The sequence below is a fragment of the Channa argus genome, chromosome 14, assembly GCF_033026475.1.
Source record: "Channa argus isolate prfri chromosome 14, Channa argus male v1.0, whole genome shotgun sequence".
NCBI classification, from domain to species: Eukaryota; Metazoa; Chordata; class Actinopteri; order Anabantiformes; family Channidae; genus Channa; species Channa argus.
The window spans coordinates 9,060,940-9,073,950 of record NC_090210.1 but is presented as its reverse complement, the minus strand read 5'-3'; the positions used below and the strand labels follow the sequence as shown (position 1 = coordinate 9,073,950).

Below are 13,011 nucleotides of genomic sequence, written 5' to 3'. Positions count from 1 at the left end.
GTTACTGTCCACATCCTTTAGAACACTCAGCTACATAGCAACAGCACAACACCTGCAAGCCTCTAAGTAGAGTGAACAACTAGGAAATACTTCACAGTTCACTAACTTTTATTAAAAGCAGGATTTGACATTTGAGTTGAGTTTGCATAGAGTTCTCTATTTTTTTTTCTACATCTGAAACCTACTTCCTGTTTCACAGTAAATTTGCCACAGTGGACTTTTTACACTTACATACATTTTGACCGTCATGCATCTAGGTTTCTGACAAGGTGGTTAAAACTCAAATGAAACACTTTCAACCACTTTCTGTACTGCACGATCCTCTTTGCTGCCGCAGCAGCAACTAGGTTCCCTTATGTCACTGAATATTTTATAAACTTTGATTATCATATATACTGTACTGTAATGTACTGTACAGTCAGTTAGTGTCACCATTTCTTCACTTTACATTCATTCGCTATGAATTTTGTGTTTATTAATGGCACTTTGTCCTGAAATGTGATGTTGCCTGGATTAGCTGTTCTCCAAACAGCTGCTGTGTTTCCATGGCAACACAAAAAGAAGAATAATTCAAACAAAGGCTTTAGACAAGCCCAATAACCCAACCAGCTGTCTACATCTGTTTACTAACAGCAGAAGCTGACTGTTCTTATGACTGTTTTTATTAATTGCCTAATTCATATTCATTATTTACCTAAATACAATATATATGCAATTATATGAATCTAACTTAGAGCATTAGGTAATGGCAGTTTTTGGCCATGGCTTTTTAGTTTCATTTCCATTGGACGTAAAAACTAGTTTATTTTTAGATTGACACAAGTCATTGCTGAGAATTGTCCCACAAGGTGTCAGCCGCTGTAGTTATCAGAATAATGAAGCTCATTTTTAGTCATTTCCCAAGTGTTTGCAAAATAATTGTGTTGACAGAGTTAGTTTGCTAAATACGGTAACTGACTGTGTTCATTATACCCATGGGCGAGCTATAACTATAGCTTATTAAAGCTACTTTGAAGACATAACCTTAGGCTGGCAACAGCATCACATAGCACATGTGGGCTAATTTTAACTAAAAGACTTTGGTTTGTTTTTAGCAAAAATATTTTTTGATATTAAAACCTATTTTTCACAACCACCATCTTCCTTGATTCACTAATGTTATTTAGTTGATACATACAGACCGGAGTGTTATTCTGCCCTTTTGTTCCATCTAAATTAAATGGAGGTTACACTGTAACATTGTATTGAAGGTATTTTTAACATGAAAAGAAAATACACATTGATTTTGCTGATTTGTTTGTGGATTTGTTGTTGGTAAATGTCTTTGTAAATAGCAGAAGAACCTTTGCATTTTTTGATTTATTTTGATTTATAGATTTATTGATAGCGAGAAAATACTCAGTAAGCCCATAGATTTCCGTGGCACCAAAGTATCTTTGCTCTGCTGTGCCATTTTAACATAAAATAATTCAGGGAAAAAGGTCAGGCAGCTTTTTTCGACTGCAGAAAGAATTTAGTCTTTCAGTTGGAAGAGGTTTAAAGTGTCTGTGTGTTGTTTATTGTCCCATTCACGTCATAAATTTTAAGGTGTGGACAAAAAGAGGAGGAGCAAGGCATCCCAAGCCAAAGGGCTAAAGTCCAAGTGATTTTGTGAATTTATAAACTCTAGTCTAAAGTTATACTCTACATTCCACTAGTCCCCACCTGAGTTATATCCCATAGGTGCAATATGTTTAAAGTCATATAAAAACATAAAAAAGTCACAGCAGGCCCAGTGTGAAGGTGTTATGGTTCCGCTTTCATTTTTCCCTCTACTTTCAGACAGTCAGAGTGGGTCTATGTATCTGTAGCTATCACAGAACACAAGAAACCCCAAGCATTAGGCAGATTGCTGTGATTTTCTAGTGTGTGGCACAAGGGTGAATAACAGGCGACATGTACAAACTAAAAAGAAAGTTTTTTTATTCATCAGTACTGATGGTTTTGATAATACATGTAAAAAATATGTGATGATAATACATAGATGGAATACTGATAATACATCAGTGATGAGGGACGGTAGACAGTGGCCTGAAGATGCACATAGATACACATTTAAATTTGTGAAAGTATAGTTTTTGAGGGACAATGCAACCGCAAGGGGGCACAAGCCAGTGTCTTCTTGTGCCAGTCCCAAGTCTGGATAAATGCAGAGGGTTGTGGCAGGAAGGGCATCCGACGTAAAACACATGCCAAATCAAACATGCGAATCGTGACAAAGGCTTCCATACCGGATCGGTCGGGGCCCGGGTTAACAACGACCGCCACCGGTGCTGTTGACCTACAGGGTACCGGTGGAAATTGGACTACTGTTGGTCGAAGACGAAGAAGAAGAGGAGGAAGGTGTGTTCGTAGGCAGAGAGAGAAGAGGAAAGCTAAGAATGTAGGACTGACAGTAGGGACTTTGAATGTTGGTACTATGACAGGGAAGGCTAGGGAGTTGATCGACATGATGCAGAGAAGGAAGGTGGACATACTGTGTGTCCAGGAGACCAGGTGGAAAGGTAGCAAGGCTAGAAGCTTAGGAGCAGGGTTCAAGTTGTTTTACCATGGGTCAGATAGGAAGAGAAATGGAGTAGGAGTTATATTGAAAGAGGATTTTGTGAGGAATGTTCTAGAGGTGAAAAGAGTATCAGACAGGTTGATGAGCCTGAAGCTGGAAGTTGAAGGGGTGATGTTCAATGTTGTGAGTGGTTATGCCCCACAGGTAGGATGTGAGTTAGAAGAGAAGGAGAAATTCTGGAGTGAGTTAGATGAAGTGATGCAGAGCATCCCCAGAGGTGAGAGAGTTGTCATTGGTGCAGATTTCAATGGGCATGTAGGTGAAGGGAACAGAGGTGATGAGACTGTTATGGGCAGGTTTGGTGTTCAGGACAGGAATGCAGAAGGTCAGATGGTGGTTGACTTTGCAAAGAGAATGGAAATGGCTGTAGTAAACACTTTCTTTCAGAAGAGGCAGGAACATAGGGTGACGTACAAGAGCGGAGGGAGAAGCACTCAGGTAGACTACATCTTATGTAGACGTTGTAATCTGAAAGAGATCAGTGACTGTAAAGCATTGGTAGGGGAGAGTGTAGCCAGACAACACAGGATGGTGGTGTGCAAAATGATGCTGGTGGTGAGGAAGATAAGGAGGACTAAGGCAGAGCAGAGGACGAAGTGGTGGAAGTTGAAAAAGGAAGAATGTCGTTTAGTTTTCAGGGAGGAGCTGAGACAGACTCTGGGTGGTTTGGAGGTGCTTCCAGATGACTGGACTACTACAGCTAATTTGATCAGGGAGACAGGTAGGAGGGTACTCGGTGTGTCATCTGGAAAGAGGAAAGCGGACAAGGAGACTTGGTGGTGGAACGAGGCAGTTCAGGAGTGTATACAGAGAAAGAGGTTAGCTAAGAAGAAGTGGGACACTGAGAGGACTGAAGAGAGTAGACAGGAGTACAGGGAGATACAGCGTAAGGTGAAGATAGAGGTGGCAAAGGCCAAACAAAGAGCATATGAGGACTTGTATGCTAGGTTGGACACTAAAGAGGGAGAGGTGGATTTGTACAGGTTGGCCAGACAAAGAGATAGAGATAGAAAGGATGTGCAGCAGGTTAGGGTGATTAAAGATAAGGATGGAAATGTATTGACAGGTGCCAGGAGTGTGATGGGAAGATGGAAGGAGTACTTTGAAGAGTTGATGAACGAGGAAAATGAAAGGGAACGAAGAGTAGAAGAGGTGACTGTTGTGAAGCAGGAAGTAGCAAAGATTAGTAAGAGTGAAGTGAGGAGGACATTGAAGAGGATGAAGAGTGGAAAGGCAGTTGGTCCTGATGACATACCTGTGGAGGTATGGAAGTGTCTAGGAGAGGTGGCAGTAGAGTTTTTGACTAGTTTGTTTAACAAGATCTTGGAGAGTGAGAGGATGCCAGAGGACTGGAGGAAAAGTGTACTGGTACCAATTTTTAAGAACAAGGGAGATGCGCAGAGCTGTGGCAACTACAGAGGAATAAAGCTGATGAGTCACACAATGAAGTTGTGGGAAAGAGTAGTGGAAGCTCGACTAAGGGCAGAGGTGAGTATTTGTGAGCAGCAATATGGTTTCATGCCTAGAAAGAGTACAACAGATGCAGTATTTGCTTTGAGGACGCTGATGGAGAAGTACAGAGAGGGTCATAGGGAGTTGCATTGTGTCTTCGTAGATTTAGAAAAAGCGTATGACAGGGTGCCGAGAGAGGAGCTGTGGTATTGTATGAGGACGTCTGGAGTGGCAGAGAAGTATGTTAGAGTGGTGCAGGACATGTATGAGAGCTGTAAGACAGTGGTGAGGTGTGCTGTAGGTGTGACAGAGGAGTTCAAGGTGGAGGTGGGTCTGCATCAAGGATCGGCTTTGAGCCCCTTCTTGTTTGCTCTGGTGATGGACAGACTGACAGATGAGGTTAGACAAGAATCTCCCTGGACTATGATGTTTGCAGATGACATTGTTATTTGTAGTGAGAGCAGGGAGCAGGTGGAGGAAAATCTAGAGAGGTGGAGGTCTGCTCTGGAAAACAGAGGAATGAAGCTTAGCCGCAGCAAGACAGAATACATGTGTGTGAATGAGAGGGACCCAGGTGGAACGGTGAGGTTACAGGGAGCAGAGGTGAAGAAGGTGCAGGACTTTAAGTATTTAGGGTCAACGGTTCAGAGCAACGGTGAGTGTGGAAAAGAGGTGAAGAGGCGAGTGCAGGCAGGTTGGAACGGGTGGAGAAAAGTGTCAGGTGTGTTGTGTGATAAAAGAGTATCAGCGAGAATGAAAGGAAAGGTGTTCAAGACGGTGGTGAGACCAGCAATGTTGTTCGGCTTAGAGACTGTTGCACTGAAGAAAAGACAGGAGGCAGAGCTGGAGGTTGCAGAGCTTAAGATGTTGAGGTTCTCTTTGGGAGTGACGAGGATGGACAGGATCAGGAATGAGTACATCAGAGGGACAGCTCATGTTAGATGTTTTGGAGATAAAGTCAGAGAGGCCAGATTGAGGTGGTTTGGACATGTTCAGAGGAGAAACTGTGAATATATCGGTAGAAGGATGCTGAGGTTGGAGCTGCCAGGCAGGAGGTCTAGAGGAAGACCAAAGAGGAGATTTATGGATGTAGTGAGGGAGGACATGAAGTTAGTTGGTGTGAGTGAAGAGGATGCAGAGGACAGAGTTAGATGGAGGCACATGATTCGCTGTGGCGACCCCTGAAAGGGAGCAGCCGAAAGGAAAAGAAGAAGATAGTTTTTGAGGGACAATGGAAAAATAAAGCTAATAAATTACGCCAAAAACTGGTGTCTTTAGACATGTCAAATTTGTATTCAAGAATTCTTAGGATTAAAAATATTATTTGAAGTGAGGTATACATGCACATACATCCATCCATCCTCTGGAAGTTCAAATCTGTCACTTTGCAGTTTAAGGCTTTCCTGCTGTTTAGACAGCAGGTGGTGCTGTCTGCTTGGACCCCGCTCATGTTAACACGCTTTTCTGGTTGCTTCCCATCTTAACTTGCAGATTTGTGTCCATGACAAACGAAACCAGTTAAGAACTGGACAAATTTGATCTTTACACAACTAGACTTTAAATAGCCTACAATATGACACATTCCAGTGTGTCATTTGGGTACTTCCTTCACATTTGTGTGATGTAGACTGGTTTGCATGACTTTAGATATTTTGAGGTTCATGGCAAACTAAAACTTACACAGTAGTTCACAACAGACAAAAAGTTTACTTACAGCAATTATTAGTTTATTTAAGACATTCATACAATTCTGGGAAGGAGGAAATCTGAAAAGTAGTCAAGGGGGGGAAATAGCAATATACTCTGTAAGGATAAAACCACATCAGCAAAGTATGGCCAACCAGAGAAGAATTCTGTAAGCAAGTGGGATTAAAAAAAAAATAAAAGTACATTTAAATAAACACATTCACAAAAGATAACAAAAAGCAAGTGAATCTACAGTATAACATGACAAGTGCCTCTTATTAGACAGGCCCACAATACGTCGCACATATGTTAGCATAACAAAATTTGCAGACTTTATACAGCACTTATACCTTTTAGTCCACAAGTAAGTTACTAAATGGTGAAGAACATCTAATACACGCATCTTAATTGAACATGGAGAGAGATACCTGATAAGAACCTTAATGTTTACAGACCCCATGGCTTTGTAGCTCCAACCAGCAGACTGTCAAGGTTAGAATCTACAACTGTCCGAGAGGGACCACCATAGAAGTCGCCTCACTTTTAACACATACCAAAATTCTGATCCAAGGTTTAGCATTGAGAAGTTTTCCCCCTCGAATAATAAGCACAATGCAAGTGAATGGTCGCTATCACTGCGTTTAAAAAGAAAAAACAAAACAAAATCTTAGGGCTCAAATCAGGTCAGCCACATTCATAGGCATCTCCTCCACAGTCGTATTGTAAAATGTTTCGATGTCCCGAAGAATTCTCTTGTCTTCCTCAGTGACAAAGTTGATAGCAACTCCTTTTCTGCCAAATCGGCCACCACGTCCAATTCTACAGAAGAAAGAGTACAGAAGAACCATGTTAGAGACATGGCCGATATGCGTATTTTATATAGTTCAAATTCAACTTGCCTATGAATGTAGTTCTCTCGGTTTGTAGGAAGGTCATAATTAATGACCAATGAAACCTGCTGGACATCAATCCCACGAGCCTGACAGAAAAACAAAGGAATTTTTAAATGTTTTACAACCAAGTCCTAGCATAGCTAGAGCACTGTGCATATGTTCATGTTGCCCGTGTATAAGTAACAGGTCCCTACAAAACAAGAACCCATTGTGGAGGACGAGCCTTAATCTCCCAAATGTTTTAACTGCTAGGTCATTTTAGGACTGTTGCAGAATTACAAACATTTTGAGTATCGTTTCTTTTAACTTATCATTTTACAATCAAGTCCACACCATACTAACCAGAAGATCAGTAGTGATCAACACTCTGCTTGAGCCAGACCTGAACTCCCTCATAATCACATCACGTTCCTTCTGGTCCATATCACCATGCTGCCAATTGAGAATAATTACAGTTAGAAAGATGTACAGCATTAATACAGGGTCTTGATGTAATATTTAAGAGGCCATATTATGCTTTTTATAATCTGGTATGAAAGTGACAGTTGGGTGCAGAATTTTGCATCCCTTTAGTTTTAAGTGGTAATACCGAATTTCTCTTTATAAACCTAATATTTAATGCACATTCCACTATTAAGAATATTTCATCTTAAAAATAATTTCTCACCATTTCTCAATAGACCAGATGAGACATTGTACAAGAGACATTAAGATAAATAAGCACTTACATTGAACTACAAAAAAAAAAAAAAACTACCTTATTTTTAAAGCCCTTGATACAAATATAAGCCTCAATGTATGCCATAACAAACTTTCAGTTATTGAGTTAGACAGGAAGAGAACAGATTGTACCAGAGCAGAGACTGTAAAGTCTCTAGCATGCATCTTCTCAGTCAACCAGTCGACTTTTCTCCTTGTGTTGAGGAAGATAACAGCCTGGGTGATGGTCAAAGTTTCATAGAGATCACATAGGGTGTCCAGCTTCCATTCCTGGAGACATCCATGAAAAACCAGGTTAAATGTAATGTGAAAAGTCAAAACCTAAGCTTAAGCAATGGCAATTCTACAGCATTTTTTAAAAACTAGCTTGTAACACAGAATCTTGAGACAAAGGACACTGGACATTAAGAAAGAGGTCCCTCCAAGCCTCATTTCCGATACTGTGCTTTTAATCTCCTTCCCTGGTGTACCCATGCTTACATGACCACATAAGCTAAACCTGTGAGGCTTGGCTGCTGCAGTTTTAGCAGGATGCTTAAAAGAGAAGGTGAACATTCTTAAATCGCATAGCGTTTACATACCCTTCAAAAATAATATCTGCATTAATGAGAAATAAACTCACCTCTCGCTCCACATTTATATAGAATTGTTTGATACCCTCAAGGGTAAGCTCCTCTTTCTTCACCAAGATGCGAATGGGGTCTCGCATGAACTTCTTGGTCACCTCCAACACATCTGCTGGCATGGTGGCAGAGAGCAGGACCACCTAAGGGAAATAATTAGCATGAGATTCATTTACTAAATATTCAAATAATAAATTTTAAAGCAGACCACATTGTGGCACTGCACTTTGAGACAGAGGCCAACGAACATTAAGAAAGAGGTTCGACCACATCTCATTTTCAGTGCAGTGCACAATAGTCTCCTTCCATGCAATAGTCTGCTAGCATTATTGGATGAAGCAGAAAACTGGATCACACAATTATAGCAGACTTCTGTTGATGCAGAAGGGCCCAGATTCTACTTAACTGCCAGTGTTGCAACTGTATCAAAAGAACACTTACTTGAATGTTTGTGCTCAGTTTCTGGAAGATCTCATAAATCTGATCCTTGAAGCCTCGACTCAACATCTCATCAGCTTCATCCAGAACAAACATCTTGATCCATTTTGGGGCTGCAAAGAACTGTCAAATGAGTCTAACATTCTCAAGCAGTCCCAAATAATTTCTCAAACAATAAGCTCTCTTGCTGAAAAGGCCATGTGAAACTTACACAAATGTCTCCTGTTAAGCATGTCGTACACACGTCCTGGTGTGCCCACTACTATGTGAGGGGCCTCTGCCTGAAGCTTCTGTATTTCGCTACGGAGATTGGTCCCGCCAATGCAAGCATGGCAGGTTGCCCCCATGTAGTCACCCAGAGCCAGAATTACCTTCTGGATCTAATAAGGATAAAAGAGGGGGAAAAAAATAAAAATAAAAAAATCACTGCAGTGTGGTACTTATAGCACAGCAGGACATACAAACTCAAGACCGCAGAAAAACTGTTTAAAGTGATCAGTAAAATATAAGGAACTCTCCATTTTAAGAGTCAGTCCCGAAAGATGGTATGCCATCATTTCACCCAGTTTTCCACAGCAACACAAAGCAGGATAAAAATCTAATCAAGCCAGATCACCTTTTAGACCAATGCAGCCATGGAAAGAGACTACACCAATCGTAAGAGGATGCTTTGTTTGAGATTTGTAGAATTTTGACAAGTTTTCAAAAATGGTACCTTAGCACTTGAATCAGTGTCCTCAATATGCTGCCTAGGTCTGAGACACTGTTGAGGTTATCGTGACCTCAGGAACAGCATACCTGCTGAGCCAGCTCTCTGGTGGGAGCCAACACCAGAGCCTGAGTCTCCTTCTGCTCTATGTCCAGCTGCTGCAAGATAGAGATGGCAAACGTGGCCGTCTTGCCAGTGCCTGACTGGGCTTGGGCAATGACATCGTAGCCTATTGAAAACAGATAGATTACCTAAAGAGTACGTTTTCATTAAAACGTTACAAGATTGAAATGTGAGAACCGCAAGTAAAGAATTCTCTATACAGAAAACTACAGTACTTTCTACAAGTTATATTAATTCACAGCCCAGGGCAAATTTGATAAGTTAAAGCATTGAGTGATCAGTGAGCAAAAAGGTTATCCCCATTAATGGGTAAGTCCCGAAAGATGGTTAAGCATCATGTCACTCAAATATAAATATCCCACTTCTGATAAATTTAATTTCTGTACCTTTGATGCAAGGAATGATTGCCCTCTGTTGAATGGCAGATGGTTTTTCAAAACCATACGCATATATTCCCCTGAGAAGAGTCTCCTTCAGGTTCATATCATCAAAGTTGTCCGTAATTTCATTCCAATTGCTCTGGATAAAATAGAATTAAAAAAAGCTTGTGAGTCAAAGTACAGAGAAATTCAAAACCAACACCGTTTTCAGCTGTGAGAAGAATAGCATACATACCTCGATGACACCATCAGGCTCCATTCCATCCGGCCCCCCATGGTCTCTATCTCTTGAGCTATTTAAGATAAATTATGGAGTAAAGTTTAATTAAGTGAACTTTAAAAGTTTACCCAACAAATAAATGCAACAGTTTAATACACTACTATACACAATCACGAGCAGTGATTTCTTCCACGTGCCATGTCATGATTGGGCTGGTATATGGCTTAGAAATATAGTTACGTGGCTGCTAAACTAAGTCTTATTTAATAGTAACTTTAAACAATTAAAACGTAAAAGCTACGTCAGACGTGTAGTGAGCGGGTTTACCGTACTCCAGGTTACGCCCAGAGTATCTCGTTACATATTTCGGGGCATCGCTGGGTGCACGTGTCAAATTCCATGAGCAGGGCTCAAATACCTGATCCTAAATATGATCGCTTATGTAACCTCGAAGAGTTTAAAACTCACACGCCCCCAATGGTTCATGGTAACTTCAGTGTCATAAGCGATAAAAAGAACTTCAATACAAGTTCAGCATGTCTCAACATGGAGCTCTGATTCACTTGCCGTTAGCCAATATGTCGGACAGTTTGGCCTGTGCTGGCGACGGTGGCTTCTGCTGCCTTATAACTAGGCCCAAATGTAGCCTGGTTCGAGGTTTACTGTGACTTTGCCAACTACATACGACGACAGCAAAAAAGTTGTTAAAAAAGTAAACAGTCTTCATTATTGTTACAACCATTAAAAAAAATAAGCCATCTATATTCGAAATGGCCTGTAACGGTTATTTGAAGCTGCGGTACAACTGGGCAGCTAACGTCACTAAGCTAACTGTTAGCTTCCACATTGATTTGGCATCGGTTGGGCATAGCTAGCCACATATTAACGTCTTCGGACACATATAGATTACACACCACTAAGACACGGTTATTTACATATAAATATTGACTATTATTTTCAAAAAGAAACCAAATGTACGATTCTACCTGTTGTAATCAGCAGAATCGCTAGACATGATCCGCTCACAACTTCAGCATGCGACTGGAAAGATCGCTGATGGCGCTACCAATTGCCTTTATGCAGCCGGACTATTTTCACTGACAAAGTGAGTGCTCGTTTTTATTGAATGTATGACCTCAGCTCACTGACATAACGTTTGGAGCATACTAGCGTTCATAATCTATCTGATATATACAAGCGTAGATACCAATATTCGATAAAAATTTGAAACTATTTCAGACTATATTTGTCAGCGGAAGGACATTGCAGTAATAACTGGTGACTGGGCTGCTACAGCGTCTCTGACAGGTCAAAACTGTTGAAATAAAGGTTGTGCAATATTTTTGAGGCAGTGTTCCTGTGAGGCGACAGGAGAGAAAATAGAAATGAGAAAGGTTATAATTATAATTAAACCACTTTTATTTGACAAGCAGCTAAGAAGATGATATGCAACAGAGACTGCAGTGGCATTTCTTCTAAAGTTGTATCCAGTTAATATCTATGTAGATTAGTAACACTAAGGGAGCTACAGTAAAAAGGTATGAGGATAGTTGTGGACTGTGGAATTCATTTCAAAGCAGCTTAAGACTGGTTGTAAAATATAACAATAAATAACAAGTATACAATCATAAAGGTACATAGCACATTCTCAAGACACTCGACTGGACATACAAACCTCGGTTGAGCATTACTTGATTAGGAAATTCCATTGAAATCAGGATCACACTCGAGAGACCCGAGGACAAATCACAAAAATGGGATACATATTTGTTGGGACATAACAATTCTTAACAATAATGTAATATTTTTGTTTCTACATGTTAGAAAAGAAAATCTGAATAGTTTTCGTTTTGACACGACACATTTACAGTAAAGTAAATTCACACAGCTATTAGACTACAGTGAATACTTTTTTCTCTCTAGTTCTTTAGTAGTAGTGATCCTTTTTTAAATGTTACTTTTTCCAAGGTTTTTCGTAACCATGACTCAAAAGTTGACCATTTGTAGTTTCTAATTATCTCTTGTTTAGTATGGATTTGTAACTCTTCTTCTGACTACGCTCAAATGTAAGTCCTTCTGTGAGTGTGGTGAGTAGTAGTCAAGTCCAACATCATCACAGTACCTTACTTTAGTTACATTTATATATATGAGTACATTTCCACCTTGTAGTCTGGAACAATTTCTGTTTCTCTGCTCAATAATATCTTTGTAATCTTCTTTTTAATAAGATGCAACATTTTACTTCATCTTATTTTGAAATGGCAAAAACATTAAAAAATGAATTTCACTTCAAACACAAATGTTCCTTCGTAATAAGTAACAAGGAGGGTATAAAAAGAAAGTTAAAGTAAAGGTATAAAAAGCATTTTCAAGAACAAAATGCACTGTGAATTCTTCAGCGCTGAAAAGATTTTCCAAGAAAAGCAAAAAAAAACAGTTTTGCTGAAATAGCTAAAAGTTTTGCTTTTGCTGAAATAGTTGGAAAAAAAATGTTGCTTCCGTATATACTGTTAAAGAAACTTCAAAGCCACTTAGCCTTAAAAATTTCAATGGCAAAAACATTAAGGGCAATTATGTGATGTCATGGTTTAGGTCATCGATGACTTCATCAAAGCCATACTTTTAAAAGTATAAAAGTATAAAATCTTAAAAACTATATATGATATTTAAAAAGCTGTATACAAGTAATAATGTCCTTTATAAGATGAATGTTTTGAAGTTTGAACAGTGTTTCTAGCTTAAAGTATGCCAAGTAGTTATGTACCAAAAAATGTACTGAAGACGGACGTCTATATAAAATTAATAATATTAACTAGAAAAAGCATTTCCAAAAAGAAAATGCACTGTGAATGCTTCAGTGCTAAAAGTATTTTCCAAGCAAAGCTGAGAAAAGATGAACTTGAAAAAAGTATCAAAAAATGCCTTTATTTGTAAAGTGTGTTTCCTGTGTGTGTGTGTGTGTGTGTGTGTTTGTGTGCGTTTGTGTGTTTGTGTATGTGTGTATCGTTTTACTCACATATGCTGAAGACAGGCTTTGAACTGCTCATAAAATGTGAAAAAGTATTAGCTTAAAGTCTTGTGATTTGCTGAAAGTTTGAATGGTCTCTCTAGGCTAAGGTATGCACTGCGAGTGAAAGCTGAAAGAGGACAAAGCTGAAGAGGAGC

General features: G+C 39.7%; 1 protein-coding gene and 4 non-coding genes across 5 annotated transcripts; all 5 read right to left on the bottom strand.

Annotated features, from left to right (window-relative positions):
* Nucleotides 1-5,759: 5,759 nt before the first annotated feature.
* On the bottom strand, nt 5,760-10,987 carry eif4a2 (eukaryotic translation initiation factor 4A2). The gene is made up of 11 exons (XM_067473805.1): nt 10,833-10,987; nt 9,862-9,919; nt 9,633-9,765; nt 9,213-9,352; nt 8,626-8,794; nt 8,418-8,527; nt 7,976-8,119; nt 7,486-7,623; nt 6,976-7,065; nt 6,640-6,719; nt 5,760-6,559 (listed from the first exon to the last, which is right to left on the bottom strand). Exons 1-11 carry the CDS (start codon nt 10,859-10,861, stop codon nt 6,415-6,417), a joined length of 1,236 nt encoding a protein of 411 aa, XP_067329906.1. The 5' UTR covers nt 10,862-10,987; the 3' UTR covers nt 5,760-6,414.
* Nucleotides 7,719-7,902, bottom strand: LOC137099067 (small nucleolar RNA SNORA81). The gene has a single exon (XR_010910706.1). It is a non-coding gene; the product is annotated as a small nucleolar RNA SNORA81 (small nucleolar RNA).
* On the bottom strand, nt 8,187-8,365 carry LOC137099068 (small nucleolar RNA SNORA81). Its single transcript, XR_010910707.1, has one exon. It is a non-coding gene; the product is annotated as a small nucleolar RNA SNORA81 (small nucleolar RNA).
* On the bottom strand, nt 8,904-8,978 carry LOC137099069 (small nucleolar RNA SNORD2). Its single transcript, XR_010910708.1, has one exon. It is a non-coding gene; the product is annotated as a small nucleolar RNA SNORD2 (small nucleolar RNA).
* LOC137099071 (small nucleolar RNA SNORD2) lies at nt 9,518-9,591 on the bottom strand. The gene has a single exon (XR_010910710.1). It is a non-coding gene; the product is annotated as a small nucleolar RNA SNORD2 (small nucleolar RNA).
* Nucleotides 10,988-13,011: the final 2,024 nt, after the last annotated feature.